General features: G+C 53.7%; 1 protein-coding gene across 1 annotated transcript in view; it reads right to left on the reverse strand.

Annotated features, from left to right (window-relative positions):
• Positions 1 to 24,054, reverse strand: part of LOC121015138 (kinesin-like protein KIF28P) — a 78,660-nt gene that overhangs the window by 1,318 nt on the left and 53,288 nt on the right. The window contains exons 9-23 of the mRNA XM_040451886.1: positions 22,760 to 22,869; positions 21,193 to 21,290; positions 19,796 to 19,886; positions 18,307 to 18,361; positions 16,736 to 16,859; positions 15,223 to 15,367; positions 13,535 to 13,653; positions 12,920 to 13,027; positions 9,647 to 9,921; positions 8,370 to 8,504; positions 7,009 to 7,175; positions 6,436 to 6,542; positions 6,045 to 6,204; positions 5,367 to 5,557; positions 592 to 720 (exon numbers count right to left, since the gene is read on the reverse strand). Coding sequence (XP_040307820.1) covers positions 592 to 720; positions 5,367 to 5,557; positions 6,045 to 6,204; positions 6,436 to 6,542; positions 7,009 to 7,175; positions 8,370 to 8,504; positions 9,647 to 9,921; positions 12,920 to 13,027; positions 13,535 to 13,653; positions 15,223 to 15,367; positions 16,736 to 16,859; positions 18,307 to 18,361; positions 19,796 to 19,886; positions 21,193 to 21,290; positions 22,760 to 22,869 — 2,014 coding nt within the window. The remainder of the gene's footprint in view (positions 1 to 591; positions 721 to 5,366; positions 5,558 to 6,044; positions 6,205 to 6,435; positions 6,543 to 7,008; positions 7,176 to 8,369; positions 8,505 to 9,646; positions 9,922 to 12,919; positions 13,028 to 13,534; positions 13,654 to 15,222; positions 15,368 to 16,735; positions 16,860 to 18,306; positions 18,362 to 19,795; positions 19,887 to 21,192; positions 21,291 to 22,759; positions 22,870 to 24,054) is intronic.

The raw sequence follows: 24,054 nt of genomic DNA on the forward strand, positions 1-24,054 counted from the left end.
GGGTGCTGTGCTAAGTGCTTCCCAGCCCCGGGTGCTGAGCTAAGTGCTTTTCTCAACCCCGGGTGCTATTCTAAGTGCTTTTCCCAGCCCAGGGTGCTGTGCTAAGTGCTTTTCCCAGCCCCGGGTGCTGTGCTAAGTGCTTTTCCCAGCCCAGGGTGCTGTGCTAAGTGCTTTACAGGTGCTTTGCATCCGTTACCCATCTGCAGTTAGTGCTGCTCTCATTTCCGCCTAACAGGGAACAGAGGCTGGAGGGGGGCAGGGGGCGTTTGCCTCCAGCCACAGTCGGGAAGTGACAGATGAGAGGACTGAGCCCCAGACAGTCCAGGGCCAGCGCGCAGACTGCTAACCACCCACCCCCAAGGCCTCCTGTCTCCCAGCCCACCTTCGCCCCGCGTGTGGATGACATCTCTACGGGACGGTAAATCAAACTGAAGGACAGAAGCGGCACAAGAAAGGACTGGAGTGCGTTGAGCCCACAGCGCAAGCGCAGCTCTGGTAGCCGAGTTAACCAGGCTGCGCGGGGGAGCTTCGCCCAGAGCTCAGGGGTTGTCAGCGGCTGCGTCCGCGCTATTCTGCGTGCGGCAACCTCGCCCTCTTCTTTTTCACGATGACGGCGACATCGTTTTTCAGCCTCCGCAAGCTGGACTCCAGCACGTCTCCCAAGTCCTTTAACCTCTGTGCCTGTTGCTGTACGAACGGTCGAAGCATTTCATCTTCCTCCTGGGAATGAAGGAACGGGGGGAGAGGATAGCAGCTTCAGTGGGGTGCCCGGAAGTTCTGCCGACGAGTCTCGTCGGAAAGTTGCCGGCAGAGGTGGTGAGTCCCCTGGGGGCCTGTCCAGCGTGGAGAAGGCCGCCGGCCCGGCCTTCGGTTGCTGCTGCTGGAGAGAAGGGCTCATTCAGATCGGAACGACCCGCACGCCTTTAATACCGGGGGAGCTCTGGGGTTTGCCAAGGACCGCGCGGGGGTGGGGGCGGGGGTGCGCCCGTCGGTAGCGGAGTGCGGGCTGCCTGCTGCGGGCCCCGCCCCGGGGAGGCAGGTGCAGGGGCGCGGGTGGGCCCGAGTGCCCGCGTGCGACAGTGGAGCGGAGGGTGACCGCGCTCACGAGCCGGGAGCGGGCAGAGGGCACCGAGCGTCCCTGCAGGTGGTTCCCGGATCACTGGTGAGATGGCAGCTCGGATACTTAGGCCATTGCTTCCAGTGTGTTTTCCATCCTGGTTTTCTCTTAAACGTCGTCGTTTATATTTTCTGAATACTACTCTGTGATGAAAAAAAAAAAAAATGGGGTGTGGCTTTTTTTTTTTTTTTTTTTTTTTTTAGCCTTGTTTACAGTGTCTTTCCCCTCATCAGGTTTTCTGTCTCTGCAACTGTGAGAGACAGGCGCACACGAGAACCCTTAATGTGTTGAAGGGAATACACCTACGCAACACAGACCTCCGCAGGTCACACCCTCTCTCCCCCAGGAACAACCACGACTAGCCTGACTTCCGTGATCATCATTTTCTTGTGCCACCTGGAATGCAGCCTGAACCGTATATTTTGTCCGTTTCCTGTCCATTTACGGAATCCTACTGGATGGCATCTTTGGTGGACTTGGAAGTCAGCGCTGACGCGTGGTGCTGAGATTCATCGACTGGCACGTGGCTGGGGTTCCCGGGTGGGGGGGCGGGGCTTCCCTGACCTCTCTTCCGCTGGGGTTTTCGGTGCCGGGTTGTTATGGAGGAGGGAGGGATTAAGAGCAGCTGGGGCATACAGGCGTGGGTTTCTGCAGAATTTTTCAGCCGGTCCCTCATCTGAACCACAGAATAGGAAATGGTCCGAGTGACTATTTCCTCAATTCTCTCAAGAACGGTGTATAACTAGAACCATCCTAGTACGTGGGAGACAAATCCGTGCATTGAGAGCCTAGTGAGGTGGTTCTCGGACTTCAGTTCGAGGCAGAATCACCTGGAGGGCTCGTTAAAGCAGGGGCTCCTGGGCCTCACTCCAGGGCTCTGGTTTAGCAGGTCTGGCAGGGGCCCTGGGGTTTGGACCTCTAAGACCCCAGATGATTCTGGAGCTGCTAGCAGGGAACCACCCTCGAGAACCACTGCTTGGGGGCCTTGGGGCCGAATCCTCTGCAGAACCAGCTGACTCTGCGAAGAGCTGAGTCGCAGGCTTCTAGGGTTGATGCATTTTCCCACTTTTATTAGGTAAGTGGCAAAAAATTTTTTTTCTAAGTGGTCGAACCAATTTAAACTCCTCCCGCCAATGCATTGGTTTCTGTTGCTTCATCCCGTCATCACAGCTGGGTATTTTTAGACCTTTAAGTTTTGCCAGCATGGTGGGTTTATAATACCGTTTCACTGTGGTTTCAATTAGTGTTTCCCGAACTACTCAAGAGGTTAAGCACCCTTTGATGTGTCTACTGGCCTTTTTTTTTTTTTTCTTTTTTTTCTGTTGGGCTGTTTTTCTTTTTGGTTTGTGTAGTTCTTTGCTTTGGATCTTAGTTCATTACATGTTAAACGTGTTGTGTGTAAATAACCTTTCCTGGCCTCTTTTGCCTTTATTTTGGTATCTGGGCCAAAGTGTACCATTTAGTACAGGTGCGTCTATCGGTGTTTCCCTTGACAGCCGGGTGTTTTCTCCTGTCCTGTCACCGCAAGGTCATGATCATCTCTAGGCTTTTTACCTTTTGCGGTTGGGTCCTTAGTTGTCACCTGAAATTGGTTTCTGGCTATAGTCTTAGATAAGATTCCAATTTCATTTTGGAATGCATTTGTATGCATTCTTTTTTTTTTCTTTTTAATTTTTAAAGTTTATGTATTTATTTTGAGAGAGAGAGTGGGAGGAAGAGAGAAAGGATTGCAGGCAGGCTCCACACTGTCAGCACAGAGCCCAGCACGGGGCTCGAACTCACAAAACTGTGAGATCGTGACCTGAGCTGAGATCAAGAGTCTGACGCTTCACCGACTGAGCCACCCAGGCGCCCCGGTATGTATTCTTAATTCTAGCACCGTTTGTTGTAAAATCCACCCTTGCTGCCTTCACCGCAGTCCCTCGTCGGTCACATAGCGTGTCTCTGGTCCTGGGTGAGTCTATTTCCGGGCCTTCTGTCCTTCTCCTTTGGTTACCTTATTCGCACTGGGGCTGATACTTTGCTGTCTGTTACCATAGCGTTAAAGTAAGCCTTGGCATCAGGTAGGGCGAGGCTTCCTACGCTTGTGTTTGGGTCTTGGCTGTTCTTTGCTTTCGCAATCCCATCTCAAGTATAGCATCATCTCGTCAGATCCCGTTACATTTGGTTGGGTTACAGTGACTCTCAGGGGGACTCGAAAGAGTTGCAATTGCAAATCTTCCAAACTGTGGACACCTAGCACGTTTCACCATTTATTTAGATCTTCGTTAGCATCTCTCAAGCGAAGTTTAACATTTTCTCCATACCAGGCCATAGTTTTACGGGCTTTATAACACAGCTTTATGTTAGCTATAGGCCTAAGTACTTCATGGATTTGATGCAATGATCAATGGCATCTTTTACACAAGGCAGTGCTGTTGGATGCTGTTATATTCAAATGCAGTTAATTTTTTTTTAACGTTTGCTTATTTATTGTGAGACAGAGAGAGCAGGGGAGGGGCAGAGAGTGAGACAGAGAATCCCAAGCAGGCTCTGCACTGTCAGCCCGGGGCCTGTCACGGGGCTTGAGCCCACGGACCATGAGAGCACGACCTGTGCCGAAATCAAGAGTAAGACACTCAACCAAGTGAGCCCCCCGGGCACCCCTCAAATGCAGTTAATGTTTAAATATTGATTTTCTTGGGGCGCCTGGGTGGCTCAGTCAGTTAAGCGTCCAGCTTTGGCTCAGGTCACGATCTCGCGGTTTGTGAGTTCGAGCCCCACATCGGGCTCTGCGCTCACAGTGCGGAGCCTGCTTGGGATTCTCTCGCTGCCTCTCTCTCTGCCCCTCCCGTGCACGCTCTCTCTCTCTCTCTCAAAACAAAACAAATGTATATGTATGTGTGTGTGTGTGTGTGTGTGTGTGTGTGTGTATATATATATATACAATTTTCTTTCCAGCAACTTTGTAATTCTAGTAATTTATAAATTCTTCTGGGGTTTTAATTTGCATACACAGGTCATCTGAGAATAATAACAGAGGCAGCATGGGTTAGTAGGAGAGAACATAGACTGTGGAGGGACCCTTGCTGGGTTTGGAGGTTGGTCCTGCTAGTCAACTGGTTGTGTCCTCACCCAAGTTACTTAACCTGTCTTGTGCCTTAGACCCGTCATTTGTAAAATAAGGCTAATGATGGTACCGACGACATCGGGCTGTGAGAATTGAGTAACTGTAAAGCACTTAGTAAGTGTTGTGCAAACATATGCTATTGTTGCTGTTACTTTTTCCCCTTTTCAACTTTATTCCTGTATTTCGTGCTCAAGTACAGTGTCACACAGAAGTCAAGTTGGCTAGCATCCCTGACTTCTTCCTGATGTAAAAGGAAAAAAGCATCCAGCGCTACACCATTAGGGATCATGCTTGCTCTGTGCTTAAGTCTGCCTTCCTCAGATTGAGGGATGTCCATTTTATTCCTAATATGCTAAGAGTTTTTATCATGGCAAGATGCTGAATTTTGTCACCTGCTTTTTCTGATTCTGTTGAAGTAACCTTGCTTTTTCTCCTATAGTATCTTTTTTTAAAAAATGCTTATTTAAGAGAGAGAGTGAGCATGTGAGCAGGGGAGGGGCCGAGAGAGAATCCCAAGCGGGCCTTGAACCCGCAAACGGTGTGCAAGATCATGTGTGACCTGAGCCCAAATCGAGAGTTGGATGCTTAACCGAAGCCGGGGCACCTCCTCTAGCATTTTAGTGTGATGAATTGTATTTATTTGGTTTATATAACAGTAAGCCAAATCTGTGTTTCTGGGATACTGTGTAAGTCATAAAGCCAATGAATATCACTACCTGAAAACAGCCAGCAGTGCACTTGAATAAAAAAGCAAGAGCAGAGACGGATGCCCAGGAGAGCAGCGGACACACTGTTCAGGCCTCCGCCTGCTCTCTTGTTGAACACACACATCCCCCAGCTCAAGAAATGCGGTTCTTTCCGGGGGGCCTGGGGGGCTCAGTCGGTGGAGCGACCGACTTCGGCTCAGGTCATGATCTCACGGTTCGTGCGATCGAGCCCCGCATCGGGCTCTGTGCTGATGGCTCGGAGCCCAGAGCCTGCTTCGGATTCTGTGTCTCCCTCTCTCTCTGCCCCTCCCCCACTCATGCTCTGTCTCTCTCAAAAGTAAATATTAAAAAATTAAAAAGAAATGCAGTTCTTTCCAATGCCTAAATCTAATGGAAGAAGAACCCTGTTGCTCCCAGGATTCTGGTTACTTACAGGGGGTTTCTCTTGTCTCAGTCGGAGAAGCTGCCCTCTTGCTTGGTTCATGCTGTGGTAGAACAGCTTAAGGGCTTTGGCGAATTCTCTGTCGGAGCTGGCTGGCCGAGTGTACATTTGGCTCATCTCTCTGGCTGCTGGAGGGTGGGCTGCCGTCCAAGTTAGCTTCAGAGTGTCGGAAGGCTTATGTGCTGAGGTGGTGAGGAGACAGAACATTTATTTCAACATCTGCTCTCCCAAGTCTCTATGTACATATTTATTTTGGTGGCAGGTCTACACCAGCCTTTATCAAGCACAGGTTGAGACACATCCAGGCAGAAGGGGAAAAAATTCTCAGATTTTTTTTTTTTTTTTTTTTTTATGAAACAAGATATAGATCAACTCATTAAAAAGTAAATTTCTTTGAAATACAGATACACATCTCAGAGCTCAGTTGGTTAAGCATCCAACCTTAGCTCAGGTTACGATCTCACAGTTCGTGAGTTCAAGCCCCTCTTTGGGCTCTGTGCTGACAGCTTGAAGCCTAGAGCCTGCTGAAGATTCTTTGTCTCCCTTTCTCTCTGACCCTCCCCTGATCTCTTTCTCTCTCTCTCAAAAATAAACATAAAAAATTAAAAAATATATATATATATCCATCTCAAACGTAGGAGTTTAGAGAGAAACTTAAGCAAGACTTACGTAGCCTCTCACCTTGTTGAGTAGAACCGACCTTCTCAAGTGATTGTTTGAGAAACACGTTTTCTTCTCTCAGGGCTCTGTTGGTGTCTCTGAGCAGCTCTGTCTCCTGCTCTAACTCGAGCAGCTTCATGTAGAGTTCAGATATCTGATTTGATGGCGTCTACAAAAAACATGTCAGGTTAGCCTTTCGCGGGGATCTGCATACCCTTTGGGACTGGCAGTTTTACTCCCCTAGATGGGGTGGGGGTGAGGGTGTGGTGAGCAGGGTTGAAGCCCCTGGGGGAACACAGCAGTAAATAAGGAAAACATTTGTTAAGTGGAAGGAACACCGATGATCCCTAAGCAGCTGTCACGTGCGATGCCCGTTTGAATGTCACATAAATGGGCACACCTGGCCTGGATCCATCAGCGTGGACATTTTCTTGGTGTCCACCATGATGTGGCCTTCACTTGTGACCATGAGGTCCGACTGAGAGCAGTCCAGCTGGGCGCAGCCTTCTGTAATGTGAGGGAGACACCATCAAGGAAAGAAACACCTCCAGGCCCAGTGTTGTGTGAAGAGAGTTTTTTTAAATGTATGTTTCTTTGTTTATTTACTCATTTAGAGACAGAATACCAGCAAGGGAGGGGCAGAGAGAGAGGGAGAGAGAGAATCCCCAGCAGGCTGCACACTATCAGCGCAGAGCCCCACGCAGGGCTCGAACTCACGAACCGTGAGATCGTGACCTGAGCCGAAATCAAGAGTCAGACACTTAACCAACTGAGCCACCCAGGTGCCCCTACATGAAGAGGTTTAAGCCATTCAATCCCCTGTGGACTAGAGCCCAGGGACCCAGGAGAAGACCGCCCTGGGCTATTAAGACCCTGACCCCCTCCCTCCTCCACATCCTTGGCAACCCTAGATATATTGACGTGATATCTGATTGAAGAATGCATCGTGCAAAAGAGGAAGCAAACGTGGTACCTTGAAGACCCCATAAATCGACAATGAGAGCGTTTGTTTGTAAATAATTCAGAAACTCCTGAGATGCATTTAAGGCTGTAAATTGGACAGTTTCTTCTATTTGGGGATTCACCATTTTCCATACAGGCTTGGTATAGAAAGTGCTTGAAAGGTCATAAATTCTGTACCTGAGAAAAGAACATAAGACAGAATTCCAAGCCAGAAGGGACACATTTACAGAGAAATGGATCAGATGAGCCAAAGAATGATGGCTTGGCTTGGTTACTTGATACGAGACGACCTGAAATTGATCCTCGTGCTTGCCACCCCCCAACATTTCCACTATTTAACACGAGTAGCATCACTACATGGACAGTATTAAATGTCTAGCAAAAAGGAAATGGATTTTGAGAAATACGTTCTACTTTGATCATCTAAAATTGTTAATTTTATTTATTTATTTTTTAATGTTTATTTTTGAGACAGAGAGAGAGAGACAGAGTGTGAGCAGAGGAGGGGCAGAGAAAGGGGGAGACCCAGAATCCGAAGCAGGCTCCAGGCTCTGAGCTGTCAGCACAGAGCCCGATGCGGGGCTCGAACCCACGAACTGTGAGATCGTGACCTGAGCCCAAGTCGGACACTTAACCGACTGAGCCACCCAGGCGCCCCTAAAATTGTTAATATTCCACGTGAGGTGGTGTTTTGGGTCTTGTCCTTCAAAGTTTCCCTTTCTTTATTGCTTAATCTCTTACCGTCTCTTAGCCTGACTAAGCCTATCTGGTGTTTCTTCCATATTGTGATAACAGTCCTTTCATTTCCAACTCAAAAAGACAAAAAACAAAAAACACAACAAAAACACCATGATTCCACGTAGAGAGTACAGCTTCCCTTGATATTCTATCAGATAATTAGACTGTCTGACCACTGCTTCAATCACCGAGGATCAATAAACGTGGCTTTCAGCCCAGCAACCTAGAAGGATGTGGGACTTCTATTAACCGATGGGGAAATAGGCATTTTGGGGTTGAAGAAGCAGAGAAACGTATGAAAATTTCGTGATGAACTCGTTTTTCTTTAAAAAAAAAAAAATTTTTTTTTCAACGTTTTTATTTATTTTTGGGACAGAGAGAGACAGAGCATGAACGGGGGAGGGGCAGAGAGAGAGGGAGACACAGAATCGGAAACAGGCTCCAGGCTCCGAGCCACCAGCCCAGAGCCCAACGCGGGGCTCGAACTCACGGACCTCGAGATCGTGACCTGGCTGAAGTCGGACGCTTAACCGACTGCGCCACCCAGGCGCCCCTGAACTCGTTTTTCAAGCGCCAAGAGAGACTCCCACCCGCCAAGGCCCACGAGGTGGGGGGTGTGTGCGCAGCCGGTACCCCATCTGAATGCCTCGCTCTGCGTCCTCCTTCAGCCACTTGACCCCAAGGCACCGCACGAGGCCAACCTGGAAGTCCATCCTCTTGCCCAGCAGCTCCGAAGGGTCGATAACCACGTCCTCCTCACCGCACGCTCTGCGAACAGAGGAGGACAGGGCAGGTCACAGATCGGCCGGGGCCTGAGCAGGTGAGGGTCGTGTCGTCAAAGGGCACTCCTGAGACTCCTCGAGATATGGCCAGCTTCTCTGAAGAAAAGACGAGGAGCGTTGCCAGCCGTGGAGCGTGTTCACGCAACAGGCATTCAAGGAGCTCCCAGCCTCCTGGAGGAAGAGACCGCAACGTAACCGCCTCGTGTAATACGCGACCCAGCCCTGGAGCCCCGGGCGGGTTCCCAGTGGGGTAGAGGATGCGGCCTCTCAAGGCGACCCTTTCCTTGGTGAGCTCTGCACAGTCCAGAGTCAACTCCAGCCTTACAGGTTCGCAAAACCAGTTTGGACAGCTTTCCAACAGGGGGCGTCTGTCACGTCAACCTCGCATCGAGCCTATAAGCTAGAATGTGCCTTAGGAATTTGCAACGAGAGAGAAACCGTCCGGCAGCCGAGAAGCCCGAGGTGGCCAAGTGACCAGAAAGTTGCTGAGACTCCCAGTAAAGACAGTGAGTCGATGGTCAGCTTGGTCTCTGGGTGCCAGGACCCCGCGGCCCTGAGCTGGTTCCCTCTTCAGAAAGACAGGGAGGCCGTCCCGGGTGCCTAAGAGCACCTCGCACCCAGACCAGACCGCCGCCTGCCCGCCTCTTTGCTTAGAATTGCTGAGAGACCTGGGCTTTTGTGAAAACGCTGTGGACTGTCCATGGCCTAGAGAGAGGGAAGAGAGGGGGTCCCTGAGAGGACGGTGAAGGGCAGGGCAGCAGAGTTATAGCAACACCCGTCCCCACAGAAGGTCGGCGAACAACTCAGAAGGAGGCCACGTCAGGGAACGAAGACACCTCAGTCCCTGCCTTGAGGGAAGGGACAGAAAACCCATGGGAGCCTGTACCACAGATGGAGAAGGGACGAGCTGGAAACTCTGCTTTCTTCCAGCCCTCGGGCCACATCAGCGAGGACCCGAGACATTCCGGGCCCGCCGATTTGGCCGCCGTGGCAAAAATCAGATTTGCTGGGGCCAAATCGTGACTGAATGAGCTCTTCGGGGACACCGTGCTGACCAGCTCATCCAGGAGAGCGCAGGCATGCTGGGAGTTTTCTGCCAGGATCAGGCCGGGCCGGGGGGACACCCACCGTCCCGCCGGGGAGCAGGGAGTCACGCAGACGTGCACCACGGCCTCTTCCTCCCCCTCGCAGTTCATGAACTCCACCTGCTCCTCCAGCTTCATGGAGTAGGCCAGCGACTGGAGCCAGATGTGGGCTGAGCCCAAGTGGACAACCTCGACAGGGTCCCAGAAGGGGTCATCTTCCTGAGCCACGTGGCTGTCTTCTCCATCCAGAAAGCGCTGGTAAAGTTCCTCCATGAGAAATTTCCTGTTGATAAACTTGGCTTTTGACCAGATCCACACCTACGAACACAAAGATAGGTCACCGGGATTGGATTTCACCTGCTCACAGTTCGTTCCCATGACTTTTCCCAGCATGCTTCCCCAGATGGGCCGGCTTTGGGGCACCCAGGACCCCCTAACACTCTCGTCAAGCCTAGCTTTGTGGTGAGGTCCTCCAGGAGTCCACGTTCGTTCCTGACCCATGGCTCCAGCATTTCTTGAGTTGCTGGGCCCTAATAACTTAGAGGAGATAACGAAGGGATCAAACAATACACTGTCCCAGGAGAGATGACGGTTTGGGACTCAGGGAACACAGAAGAGTGGCCCTCGAAGATGTCTGTGTCCCAGTCTCTGGAACCTGCCAACATGTTACCTTATGTGGAAAAGGGAATTATGGTTGTAGGTGGAATGAAGTTCGCTTATCAGCTGACCTTAAAATGGGGAGATTTGCTCACACTGTCTAGGTGGGTCCAGTGTAACCACATGGACCTTTTTTTTTAAATATTTTTTTATATTTAGTTTTGAGAGGTAGAGAGAGTCAGAGCACAAGTGGGGGAGGGGCAGAGAGAGAAGGAGAATCTGAGGTGGGCTCCAGGCTCTGAGCTGTCAGCACAGAGCCCGACGCAGGGCTCGGACTCACAAACCATGAGATCATGACCTGAGCTGAAGTCGGAGGCTCAACCGACTGAGCCACCCAGGCGCCCTCACATGGACCTTAACTGTGGAAGGGGGAGGCAGAAGAGATGGTCAGACGGTGACGGAAGGGGAGTCAGGGAGACGCCAAGTGGCTGACTTTGGAAATGGAGCACAATGGAGCCCAGGAAAGCGGGGGCCTCTGGAAGCTTCAAGAAGCAAAGAAACAGCTTCTCAGACCCCCAGGCCCCCAGAAAGCAAAGCTGTGCCAGCACCTCGCTTGTGGCACAGGGAGGCCCGGGCGGGGCCGTAAGGTGACAATGTGTGCGCTCACGCCCCCCCCCCCCCGAGAACCTGCCGCTGTCTGTCCCTGAGTGAGGGACAGGGCTGCTGAGAGGACATACGGTGAGGTGATGGGGGCACAAGGAGCCAACCGATGTGTCGCTGTCCCTCTGAGTGTTACGTGCCTTCAAAGAAAAAGATCCCCCTCCAGACACTACAAAGACTTCGTTCTTTCCTTCTTTGCCTCAAGTGAAACCCGTCCTCTCCCCCGAGAGGCGGGGTAAAGACTGCGTGTGAACCTGACCCTGGCAGAGCACAGCACGAGCTCCAGCAGGTGGGTTTTTCAAGCCCTGAGGCTAGGGCACCAAGACGGTGGGAATCGGCGTCCTCAGTCCTCTGCATCCTTCCTGGCGGACAGCGCGCCCTGGGCCCTGTGACAGCTCAGCGGGGCTCTGCGGGACCGGCAGGGGTCTCTGCTGACCCTCCCGTCCCCCACGGGACCTCAGCCGAGCACGGAGACTCCCAGGCCGGAAGCCTGTTGCACAGACTCCGCTGAGAAGTCAGGGCTGAGACCCTCCCTGTCCTCACAAGCCCCGGCTTGCTCCCGAATCGCCCCCGACGTGTCTCTCGTCGGTCACATGAAGTGGCCTGGGGGGGTCCCGTCTCCGCCCTGTGCGCGCACGGTCCAGCGGTCTAGGGCGAACATCTGCGAGGCGGACCGCCACAAAAGTGCCGAGGCTGCTGTTCGCCCTTCCCAGCCTCACACACCAAACCTTCCAGGAAGGGCCGAGGGACTGCCAGCATCTCCGAGGCCCCCGGGGAAGGCGTAACTTCATCCGGGGAGAGGCCACTGATCCACTCGGAAGGTGAAAACGGACAGCCTTGGAGATGACGGATCAGTAAGCTTAGTCTCTGCCCGAGGAGAGAGGAAAGCGAGCGACATCACCATAAAAGCAATTAGCGCGCAGCCTCTGAAAAGAGAACCCGGTTTCTGCTAATCATAGGAAAGGCTGAACGAGATCCTTTTCAATTCACCTTAAACTATAATGAGCAACGAAACACAGAGGAACATGAAATCTCCTTAAAACGAGGTCTGACAAGACAGTAGGAAATGGCCAAACCGAACCCTGGCGGAGCGCCTGGCCCCAGAGGCAAAGTACTGGGTCACCAGAGCTCCTTCGATCTGATGGCTCCTTCCAGAAAACGCAAAAGACAAAATCACGGTCGCACACGCATTGAGGATTCAGCTCCAAAGGCCTCGTGGGACACGCGCAGAAGTCAAGGTGGACTTCCCAGGGTAGGGGTCTCCCAGGAGACCCTCCTGAGTCACGAGATGTGTCCCCCCAAACCGTACGTTGGAGCCTGACCCTCAGTGCGCTGGGACGAGGAGGCGGGGCCGTGAGGGTGGACGCCTCACGAATGCACTCACTGCCCTCATGCAAGAGGCCTCAGTGCTCCCCGGCCCCTAGCGCCACGTGAGGACCCGGCGAGAAGGTGTCCTTCACCGGATACCAAATGTGCCTGTGCCACGACCTCTGCTCCCAGCCTCCAAGCTGTGGTGTTGCCGTAGCAACATGAAGGAACTGAGACTCCTCTGCCCTTTCACCCCACACGGGAGGCCACCTCGGTGCCGGTCAGAGGAAGAGACCAGGCAAAAAGGGGGGGCGCCTGGGTGGCTCAGTCAGTTGAGCATCCGACCCCGGCTCAGGGCATGATCTCACGGTTCGCGAGTTCGAGCCCCGCATCGGGCTCTGCACAGACAGTGCAGAGCCTGCTTGGGATCTTCTGCGGCCTCCTCTCTCTGCTCCTCCCCAGCTCGCACATGCTCAACCTGTCTCTCTCTCTCTCTCTCTCTTTCAAATAAACATTAAAAAAATATAAAGAAATAAATGGAGAGTGGTGGTTGGGAGCGATCCCAGGGTTGGTGCCATGTGGGAGAGAGGACCAGGAGAGAAACGTGGGGGGGCGGGGGGGTCCATCCCAGAGTCTGTCCCCAGAGCCCAGCTCACACTGGGAACACACAGTGCCCTTCACAGGGTCTCCACAGGACAGTCTCTGTCCCCGTGAGAGCCCTCAGAAACCCCGTCCCCAGAGACATCCTCACCTCGCGGGTCCTTTGGTTGGTTACCTTCACCATGACCTCCTTCTGTAGCTCGTGGCCCCTGGAGTCTGAAGCCGCTAAATTCTTCACCTTCAGTTCCATTCTGAGTCCCTGTAAGGGGGACCCTTCTCGCTGAGCCCACACCACCCTCGCCATTTCCTTCTCCTCCTCGCACGTTCCCAACACGCAGATGTGTCTTGAACGTGTCCTGGGGATCGGATCCTGTGTCACCGGGGGGCCACCCCCTGCTCAGGTCTTCTCTGTGGCTAGAAGGCTTCAGGGTCCTGGACCCAGGGAAGCCCTTTCTGGAGGGCAACCTGGGAGGGGTGGCCTGGCAAGCAAGCATTGGTCTAGGAGCCTGGAGGGCCTGGTGGGCCGTGGGAGCTGTGGGGGCCATGGTAGGCATGGCGCTGGCAGCTGGGACCGCTGAGGCCTGGGGGTTGGCCTGGGTTCTGTCATTGGCTCGCTGCGGGGTCCTGGGTGGAGCCCCTCACCTCTCCAGGCCCCGTGCCCTCGCCGGTACGGCAAAGCCGGCTGGGGCGGTGGGGGTGAGAGGCCGTGGACCCTGTTCCCTGAGGTCCTTCCAGACCCAGCGTTACTCCGTCTTCCAGCCCTTACCTTCTTCAGCTCTTCGCCCATTTGATTGGCTTCTGCCACCAGGGGCATCAGTCTGACGTAGTCCTGGAACACCACCAGCATGCCGGGGTCTGCTTTCCCATCGCCGTGGCTCGCAGCCCCTGGAAACCAGCAGGGTCCCGGTGAAGGTCGGTCTCTGGTTCTGGGAGACTTGTCAGCCACGAAGGGGTTTATTTATATGCTTATGTACTCAGTGATTTGATGGTTCACCAAATGTCTACATGGGGCTCCTGGGTGGCTCGGTTGGTTGAGCATCTGACTTCGGCTCAGGTCATGATCTCACGGTTCGTGGGTTCGAGCCCCCGTCGGGCTCTGTGCTGACAGCTCAGAGCCTGGAGCCTGCTTTGGATTCTGTGTCTCCCTCTCTCTCTGCCCCTCCCCAGCTCCTGTTCTGTCTCTTTCTCAAAAATCAACAAACGTTAAAAAAATTAAAGGTCCTAGCAGAATCCCATGTAGGGATTCTGGTTCCCTAGGAGGATGTACCCGTGTGCACTCATTCAGCTATTGATTGGAGCCTGGACTCTGAGCTGTGAGATGATTTGTAGAAGATTCACATTTTTTTTAAATTTTTTTTCAACGTTTTTTATTTATTTTGGGGACAGAGAGAGACAGAGCATGAACAGGGGAGGGGCAGAGAGAGAGGGAGACACAGAATCGGAAACAGGCTCCAGGCTCTTAGCCATCAGCCCAGAGCCTGACGCGGGGCTCGAACTCACGGACCACGAGATCGTGACCTGGCTGAAGTCGGACGCTTAACCGACTGCGCCACCCAGGCGCCCCGAAGATTCGCAATTTAAAATGACTTTTGTCCAGCAGAAGATTATTGCCCCCAAAACCATCAACCAGCTTTGTCTAACTCAGTCTTATTTCACTGTTCTTCCCTCTTGTGCTTTACTGTTGAACCTTGGGAAATGCAGGGGTTAGGGCCCTGACGCCCCATACGGTCAAAAATCCATTCAACTTTTGAGTCCCCCAAAACATAACTACTGATAGCCTTCTGTTGGTCCAAAGACTTACCAATAAGCAGATGATTAACATATATTTTGTATGTCCTATGTATTATATACTTACAATAAAGTAAGCTGGAGAAAAGAAAATGTTAAAGTCATAAGAAAGAAAAAAACACATTTATAGGACTGTGCTGTGTTTATAAAAAAACAAAAAGACCACCACCATGTATAAGTGGACCCACACAGTTCAAACCCATGTTGTCCAAGGGTCAACTGTATCTATCGCCTTCTTCTCCGTTTATTTTATTTTATTTTTTTTAATGTTTATTTTTGAGACAGAGAGAGACAGAGCATGAACGGGGGAGGGTCAGAGAGAGGGAGACACAGAATCTGAAACAGGCTTCAGGCTCTGAGCTGTCAGCACAGAGCCTGACGCGGGGCTCGAACTCACGGACCGCGAGATCGTGACCTGAGCCGAAATCGGCCGCTTAACCGACTGAGCCACCCAGGCGCCCCTTCTTCTCCGTTTATTAACAAAATAGTTTAATAAATCTTTGACATGTGCTCACTCTACAATATGGAAATCCTAATTTAACTTTCTAAACATTTCCCTTTGAAACCAGATGTTATTTTCTTAGGGAAAGTAGGAGAGCACACAGTGAAAGCAGTTGCTTTTAGATCAGTGGAAAATGCTGGAAGGCAGGGCCCTGAGCTGCTCACCCAGCTTGTCCACACTCACTCCCTCCGCAGCTGCTCTCTCCAGCTGGAAGAAGTCATAGTCGAACCTGGTCAGGTCTTCACTGCCTCGCTCTGATGGAAACCCAATGTAGAGGTAGGCGCTGTTGGATCCCAGGATAATGCGGTCCTAGGGAGGAGACGGGAGGTTCAGCGGGAGCACGCTGCCCTCAGCAGAGGTGTGGCACCAGCCTGCTCCAGGGGGGACCAAGTCCCCATGGGCAGTCCAGCTGTGGTAAATCACAAACCCTGCACGAGGTCCCCAGAGAGGGAAGAGACCCCTGAATGCAGAGGAAGAGATGGACGTTTTGCTTTTGTGTGCATGCTTTCATTTATTTCTTCCTTTATCCCACACGGAGCTCCGACTCTCCATCAGACATTGTGGACCCCGGTGGGCACCAAACAGACCCGGGCCCTCCCCTCTAGGACTTTATAGACAGACGGTACTATAGCTTGAGAGAGATGCTTGAATGAAATGGGGGTGCTTCTGCAGAAGGTACAATACGGGCGCCTCACTTGCACTGGGGATCAGAGCGGTCCTCTCTCAAGGTGCGCTGTTTACGACTTCAAAGGTGGTCAGTTTCGGCAAGGCAGAGAAGGCTGCGGCCAAACAGAGCCAGGGGTGTTTTGAACAATCAGGAGAAGGTCCGTGTGACCTTCGTGCAGAGCAGTGAGGCGGGAGGTGGCGGTGAGATGAGGCAGCTCACACAGGGGCCCTGAAAGGGTGGCCACTGAGGATTTCCAGGAGGGCGTGGCCTAATCCAAATAGCTTGTCTAGAAGGCTCTCTGTGGTTACAGTGTGGAGAATGGGTTGAAGAGGGGCTTGGGCAGCAGGGAGGCTGGCGGGAGCCCCTGTGGTCATGGGGAGCCAGGCTGGGGTGTGCGGAGGAGACAGGGAGACTAGTGTTTGCGAGGTGCCGCGTGGTCCCTCCCAATGGCAGATCTTTAAGAAGTCTAAGATATCATGAAATGTCAGAGCTGGAAAGGGTCTTGGTGGACTTCTAGTTCACTCATCTCTGTTTTATTAAGTCCCGATGGGGGACCTGGGGGGCTCAGTCGGTTAAGGGTCCTACTCTTGATCTCGGCTCAGGTCGTGGTCTCTCGGTTTGTGGGTTTGAGCCCCACGTCGGGCTCTGTGCTGACAGCCCAGAGGCTACTTGGGATTCTCCCTCTGCTTTTCTCTCTCTGCCTCTCGCCTGCTTGCTTGCCCTCTTTCTCACTCTCTCAAGATAAATAAATAAACTTAAAAGCAATGTATAGATGAATTCCCGAGGAGTGAAGTGGCTTTTGCCCAGGAACACAGAGCGGGTTAATATCAGATCTCCCGACCCCAAGCTGTGACCCATGTCGGCCGTAGCAGGGGGACATGGGGTGGCTGGCGCCCCCACCCTGCCCGGTGCTTGCCATGGCGTGGAGGCCTGGGGCACCTCACGGGAACCTCTTCTCCTGGCTCTCCGGTGGGACTGTGGAAATTCTGCGGCCAGGCAGGAAAGCTTACCAAATGCTGCAGCTTTGTCTTGGTCACGATGGGCACCCCGTTAACGACAACTTTGCATTTGCTGTGTGGCATGACCGTCACCTTCCCATCCGAATTTGTGAAGGACGCGTGTTTATCTGAAATTCTAAAAAGACAAGAGGTCGTCTAGGTAGCCAAAATAATCGTGACTGTAGGGCACACGGTTTTGGTGGTTGCTCCCCACTCGCACGCGTAAGTAAGACCTACGGGTGCTGCAGGGTGGCCGGAAGCGGCTCAAGGGGGTCGGGGTAGATAGGAGCCGGAGAAGGACCACAAAGCGATTCTCATAGCCACAGTACCAGCACCCGCTGAGGCCCAACAGCTACAAGGAGCCCGCATAGGCAGGGTCATCGCTGGGGTCCTCCAAGACTCATGGGCCACAAGACTGAGTGGTGGGGAAATGGAAAGAAAGATGTTTCAGAGGGTTGCTGGGACAGGTGACCAGTGCTGACAGATAATGATGTACATGCCACAGAGAAGGTCAGAGCGGTTTCTGGGTCTCCATGATACAACGGCAGACATTATATGCTAAAGACTGGGGGACAGATGTCAGAAGTGTCAGATTGGCGGCCCCCTAGACATCATCCGGCTGCCCTGAGTGACCAGCTTCCTAACTGTTCTAGAATGTTCCTAGACTCCTTGGCTGCTGTGGAAGGCTCTGCGTGTTGAGACACTTGTCCGTCCATATCCCTTGTGTGCGTGGGGCCCAGGGATGCCATGGGAAAGGCTATACCCTCAGCTCATCTGGAGTTCGGCCGTCTACAGGTCCCCACTGGAAGTGTCTGGAAAGGGAGACGAGGGGAATTCCCAGGAAGAGTCAGGAGAAGGGGCCCAGAGGCTGGTGGTGCAGGGGGAAGCCATGTCAGCTGGCCCCCCCCCCCCCAGTCAGGGCAGGCCCCCTCCCCTCCTGTCCCTGTGCTTTGGTGCCGAAGGGCTGAGGTACGTCAGGGGGACTGGTCGGCAAGCTGATTGAGCCTACGGGCTGGAAATCTGTGGGCGATCAGGACACCCTGGAACTGGGGAGAAGAGCAGAGAGGCCACGGAGGTAGGAGACGGCTGTGAGTTCGTGAGAACCGCCATAGGGTTCCACAGGGCCTCCTCTTGCAGAAGGGGTCACCCAAAGCCTGGGCTTTCCCTTCGTCCAGTTGGTGAGGGCTCTGAGGGCAGAGATCTGAGGATGCTATTGCTTTCGGTGGTTAAGACCACGAAGGACGTGGGCCCCTTGTGGTGGGCTCTCTCTTCACTGTCTTCATTTGCTGGCCTCGTCCACTTGTGTCTCCTTGTGCTGAGTCACTATACGGGGGTCTAGCAACGGGTCTTCCCTTCCTCCCGACGTCAGAGCCCAGGAAGCAAAGTGAGTGCGGTGGGAAGGATTTCAGTGGGAGCAGGAAAGCCCTTCCTTCCAGAAGCCCCGAGCGGGTCCCTGAGGACGGCCTGGGAATTTGTCCTGCAGGGTTTGTGGCCCCACCCGGCGAGGCCCAGACAAATGTTGAGAACCTCCCGCGGAATGAGTGGTCACAATTCTTGGACGAAGACGGTTCACGTCAACTTACCCCAAACCTTGAAGGTGGATGGCGTTTGAAGCGGCCCGACCGGCATCACATGAGCCTTGAAAAGAATTAGGATAATTTCTTTTCAAACTTTGTCAGGATTTGACCTTAACAAGCGAACGTGTCTGATGCTTGGGTAGGGCCGTTGCCTCTCCAAGAGGATCGTGTGAAGGGATTTTGCTGCTAGGATTTTCAGTCGTAAGTACCTGGACACCACCCGGCCTTACGGATGATTGTTTTACTTTCTGCCCTTTTTTTGTGGGCTGCCTAACTTTTTACAAGTTCCACCTTACTCGTGGGGATTCTGGAGGAAGAAACTGTCGAGTCTGGGGCTTAGGAGATATGCTGCAGCCCGGCCACAGGGAAGGTCCTGGTCTGTGCAGTGACGGACCCAGACAGCACCGAGAGCACCACGCCGGCTCCCCCCGGGGGCCACCCCACACCCGGGCCCTACCTCCATCCAGTGCAAGCCCTCTCCTGTCCAGGTGTGCCCAGGGCCGGGGTGCGGAAAGCCTCGTGTTACTACAATACAGATGCTGTTTTCCAACAACTGAATAGATAAACAAAATGTGGTATACGTATATAATGGAATATTATTCAGCTTTAAAGAGGAAGGAAATTCTGGGGCGCCTGGGTGGCTCCGTCGCTTAAGCGTCTAGCTCTTGGTTTCGGCTCAGGTCATGATGTCACAGTTGATGAGCTCAAGCCTCACGTCAGGCTCTGTGCTTAGAGGGCGGAACCTGCTTGGGATTTTCTCTCTCTCCCTCTCTCTGCTCCACTTATGCTCGCTCTCTCTCTGTCTCTCAAATAAAATAAACTTGAAATAAGAAGGATATTCTGACACCTGCTGACAACATAGATGGGCCTTGAGGATACTATGCTGAGTGAGATATGCTAGTCACAGAAGGACAAATACCGTGTGACTCCAATGATGCGGGGTGCCTAGAGTAGTTACATTTGTAGAGACAGGAGGTAGGACAGAAGTGGAACGGAGGGTGCCTGGGGCTGGGGGAGCCAGTGTTGAATGGGGACGGATGTCGGTTTGGGAAGAAGGAAAGGTTCCGGGATTGGGTGGGGGTGATGGTGGCACCACGGTGTGAATGTGCTGATGGACCTGAACCGTCTACTTAAAAATAGCTAGCATGGTGGGGCATCTGGGTGGCTCAGCCGGCTGAGCATCTGTCTTCGGCTCAGGTCACGATCTCACGGTCCGTGAGTTCGAGCCCCATGTCGGGCTCTGGGCTGACAGCTCAGAGCCTGGAGCCTGCTTCGGGTTCTGTGTCTCCCTCGATTTCTTCCCCTCCCCTGCTCATGCTTTGTCTGTCTCTCTCTCAGGGACGAATAAACATTTAAAAAAAATTTTTTTTTAAAAAAGCTAGGATGGTGAATTTTATGTTCCACCTATTTACCGCAAAAAGAAAGATTCAAAAGAGAAAGAAACACAAAGCAAGAAGCCTGAGCAGGTCCAGCGTGGGTCGGCAGGGGTGAGTACCAGCCTGAATGAAATACTTGAGGACCCCTGTGAGCTGCGGGTCCTCGTTGACGTTGAGAAGGTGAGGGAGGGTCTTCATTATCCGCTGCTCCTGGGGGAGAGACGGGAGTCCTGTCACCACACAGGGCCAGCACGTTCAAGGCAGTAGCATTCCTTTCCTATCCATGTCCTACCGAAGCCACTTGTCTGTGCGTCCTGTCAGATCGTTCAGGAAAGCCCAGTGGGACTGGGACGGGAGGCCCTGCTCACGGCGCGGGTGAGACCCCACCCGCAGCAGGTCAGCCGAGGGGCCTGAGCTCATCTGGACGGGACTGTTGCAAAGCACGGCCAGTTTCCGTCTCTGTCCCCCCTTCTACCCTGACTTCTACCCCACTCTTTTCTCCAGGTCCCCCCGCATCCCAGCTGTCCTGGTGCCCCATCGGGTGCCTCACCTGGGTCCCCCTTCCCACTAAACCCGCTACCCTACATCACAGGCTCCCCCAGACTAGCTCACTAGCTCAGGTCCTGCAGGCTAGCTCACTGGTGATCCGATGTTGGTGATCAAATGTGGGACGTGCCGTATACCCTCTCTGGGTTACCCGAGCGTGTCTCATCCCTCAACCTGGTATTAGTGGTCTTGAACTTATAGAGGATTGACTGCCGATCAGAACTGGAGTAAATTGTTCAAGCACAAGAAAGCTTTTCAGTTTTGAAATTCTGATAACGAGTAAGGGGGATAAGAGTCTTTTCCGTTGCTCGTGTCCTTACTTCTAGAGTCCTTGGACCCTAACTCGTCCTGGCCTCCTGGTGTCACAGGCCCCCGGCCCCACTGCGCTCCCGCCGCCTGAGGCTCACTTCCATTTCAGGCTTCCCGAGCCCTTCGGGAGCCAGCCTGGGCCTCTGCCTCCACTCCGGAAGTGCTCCAAGGCTGGCCCACGACTTGGGGTCTGTGCAGAGCTGTGGCTTTGGGGAGTCAGGTCATGGCGGGAGGGCGCTGTGGATGGGGGGCCCAGAGGGCATCTCCCCGACCCGAGTACAAAACTCGCATCACAGCCCACGTATGCTCCGGCAGATGCTACGGTTCAGGGTCACGCCGTGCGGTCCCCGGAAGACGGTGCACAGTCCTCGAATTCTCCCCAAACTGTAATTATCAGCAGCCTTGACTCATCAAGGCCTCTCGGCTTCCTTCCCCCTCCCACCCCACCCTCCTCTCCCCTAGCGCCGCCAGCGGCATCGGCAGAAGTCATTTGTCACTTAATCACATGCCGCGTCTCACGTGTTACACATTCTCCGGGGGGGGGGGGGGAGCCACCCCGATGATCCACTGGACGGCAGCCCAGGCGGCCGTGCACACGTGGGAAGAGTGTGAGGCTCCCTGCCAGGTGTGGGCCTCGGCAGGTGGACGGAAGGAAGCTCACCTTGGCCACGGCCACGTGGTGCTGTTGCCACTCTTCCCGAGCCTGCTCCAGCTGGCACGCCCAGGGCCCGGCTTCTGCCAGTGGGCGGGCCGGCTGCTCTGGAAGGAAGGAAGGGGCTTAAGCAGCGGGTCTGCTGTGTCGAGGGTGAGGAGCAGAATAACTATAATAGAAGACTACAGAATAACTATAGTCTTCTACAGAATAACCATAGAATTCTAAAGAAGACTATAGAATAACTATGATAGAAGAGTCAGGTTGACTCTGTTCTCAGCCGAAGCCGGGGATGCTGGGCAGGGCGGGAAACTGAGCTGCGCTCACAGGTGAAGAAGTCACCCAGTTGTTTCTACAGAGGGTAGAAACGCTGTCATTTTAATGCATCGGAACGTAGAGCAAGAAGGCCTTTTAGGGGAGGAGGCACGACGCTCCATACTTTCTGTTTGGTTGTGCGGGCACGTGAGAGTGTTCTGTTTTATACTCCGGTTACCAGCCATTCCTACAAGGCCAGGGGACTCACAGCATCACAGGCTCGTGAACATATTTTGTGTCTGCGCTTATTACGCACGGCGGGCATTCAGTGCTCACATCCGTCCAGCTCGCGACGACACGAACTTTGGGGCTAAGCGAGGCCACCATACCTGGATGGGCCGCAGGCGCTGCCTCTAACATGGGAAGGGCTTTGTTGTGAAGTCCCAGCGAGTTGGGATGCGGGAGCCTGCAGGGGTGCCCACAGAGCCTCTGTCCCCCCCCCCCGGGCAGCCTGGTTTGGGGCGGAACGTGCTGCCAGTACCCGAGAGCCCCTCTGGAACGAGGGAGCCCAGCTGGCGGGGGGCACAGGGGCCGGGCCGCTTGGTGACTGGAGCTCACGCTCCCTGAACCAGCCCTGAGCGCCAGAGGTTTGGACCTCCTGGCATTGTTCTTTTCACTTTAAACCACTTCCTCCAATTTTACTTTGACAGTTTTACAATTTGCCCTTTTCTTGTTCATCCCGTTTTAAGTTATTAACGGGCACAAAGTTGTAGGCACCTCCCTTCATGCTGCCAAACTGAAATCCTAGGCCTTCCTTCAAAGCAGTGGTTCTGGGGCACCGTGGAGTCAGAAGTCACAGTCAGTGGGCCTGGTGACGCTCACCAGGTGACTCTGATGTGCTGCCTCTGAGGCCTCTGGAGATTCAAACATCATGCAACTGTGTGAGGCCATCAGCCCAGCGAACGTCAAAATGGCCACGGTGCAAACCTGGGAAGGACGGAGTGGCCTCGGCAGAAACAACGGCTTCAAAGTAAAAATGGCGATAAAAATGAGACTAAAATGATCATGCAAAAAGGGCAGGGCCACTTAACTGCAAGTGAATCTGCATTTGTCTCAAAATGAAGTATTTTTTTCCCGAGGCTGGGGCCTAAATGTCCCCAGAGGGTGCCCCTGGCCTGTGCCAGGCTCCGGCGATTCCAAGCAGGGGTTCCCCACCTCCCCGCCGAGCCCCAGGCTGAGTCTGCAGCCGGTCCCTCCCTCCATCCCACTCCCAGCCTTCCTGCTGCTGGCCTGGACCGGCATTGCTCCTGACTCAGTTTACCTGCCATTCCGGAATTCCCGCGTGCGAGCAGCGCTCTGTCGTTCTCTGCCTTTGACTCTCTCATCAGCGTCGAGGTGTTGACCACGGCTCTGTTCCGGATCTTTTTAGCCCTTCCATGTGCAAAGATGAACACGCACTCAGTCCCGGACCCCTTTGGGGAGCACAGGCCAGAAACCGGCCAAGTGGGACCTTTCGGCCCAGGCGACTCCAGATGCCAGCAGGCTGGGCGCCAGTGAACGGTGAAGGCCGAAAGGGACTTTAGTGACGTCCACGGTTGAAATAAACATGACCAGCCCCGCCGGACCCACAGCCTGGCCCCGACGCGACCTGGGCCCTGAACCCACTCGCCCATCGGCCGACTCCGCTAGTGGAAACATCTATGCGTCATTGCTGACTTGGCGTAACCCCACCCTGGAGGCTGTCAGCGGGTGTTCCGGGCTGGAAAGGGAACCTAGGGGTCACCTGTTTCCCTGCCTTCTAGTGTCCCAGAGAAAACGCGAGATGCCCCCGAGCACTGCATGGGGCATACTTCTGTGGACACATTATTTACTTGCTCTTCGCCTGCTATTCAGGTTTAACCGGGAGCCTGTGTTTTGTATTTGCTAACTGCGGCCGCCGCCTTACTCCTTTCGTTGAGGAAATGGGGTTTTCAGGGCTTGCCCCGGGGTCACACAGCCCGTGGCAGCTCCAGGCTCAGAGCCTGGGACTCTGGGCTACTGTTTTCTCCTTCCTCTGCGGCCGTAGTCTCTCAATGGGAAATCTGCTCGTGACAGATTTGCGTCTGATAAGCAGAGAGACCGAACTGATGGAAAGATCCGAGCTCGAGCTCGTGCTGCAGACGCTGAAAGAAACATCTAACGGTGTAAAACGATACGGAGGCTGCACCGTTGCAGAGGCCGCTGGCACGTGTCCCTAAAATGCCAGGGCTCCCTGCCAGGGACAGGGCCAGAGGGAAGACCACTGCTCGGTGGTGCAGTGACAGCCATCATCTCTGAGCATTCAGCACGTGTCAGAACCTTGCCGGGAACGGGCTCGTGCAGGATCTGTTGTGTTCTTCCCCCCACCGACTCTGATGAGAAACCACCTCCCTCGACATGGGACAGAGCCGAGGGCTAGGGAGGTACGGCGTGTCGCTCAAGGTCACGCAAGCCCGTAGACCTGACCAGGGACGTGTCACGGTAGGTGGCAGTTTCATTTCACACACCAGCTCCAGCCTCTTGGGACCAGGCCTGAGGATTCCAGGTTCCCGTCCGAACCCGGCGGGTGGGCCTCAGGGTGGATTCCGGACTCTGCCA

Source organism: Herpailurus yagouaroundi, unplaced genomic scaffold (assembly GCF_014898765.1).
Source record: "Herpailurus yagouaroundi ecotype Mexico unplaced genomic scaffold, PumYag 205, whole genome shotgun sequence".
In the NCBI taxonomy this organism is placed as follows: Eukaryota; Metazoa; Chordata; class Mammalia; order Carnivora; family Felidae; genus Herpailurus; species Herpailurus yagouaroundi.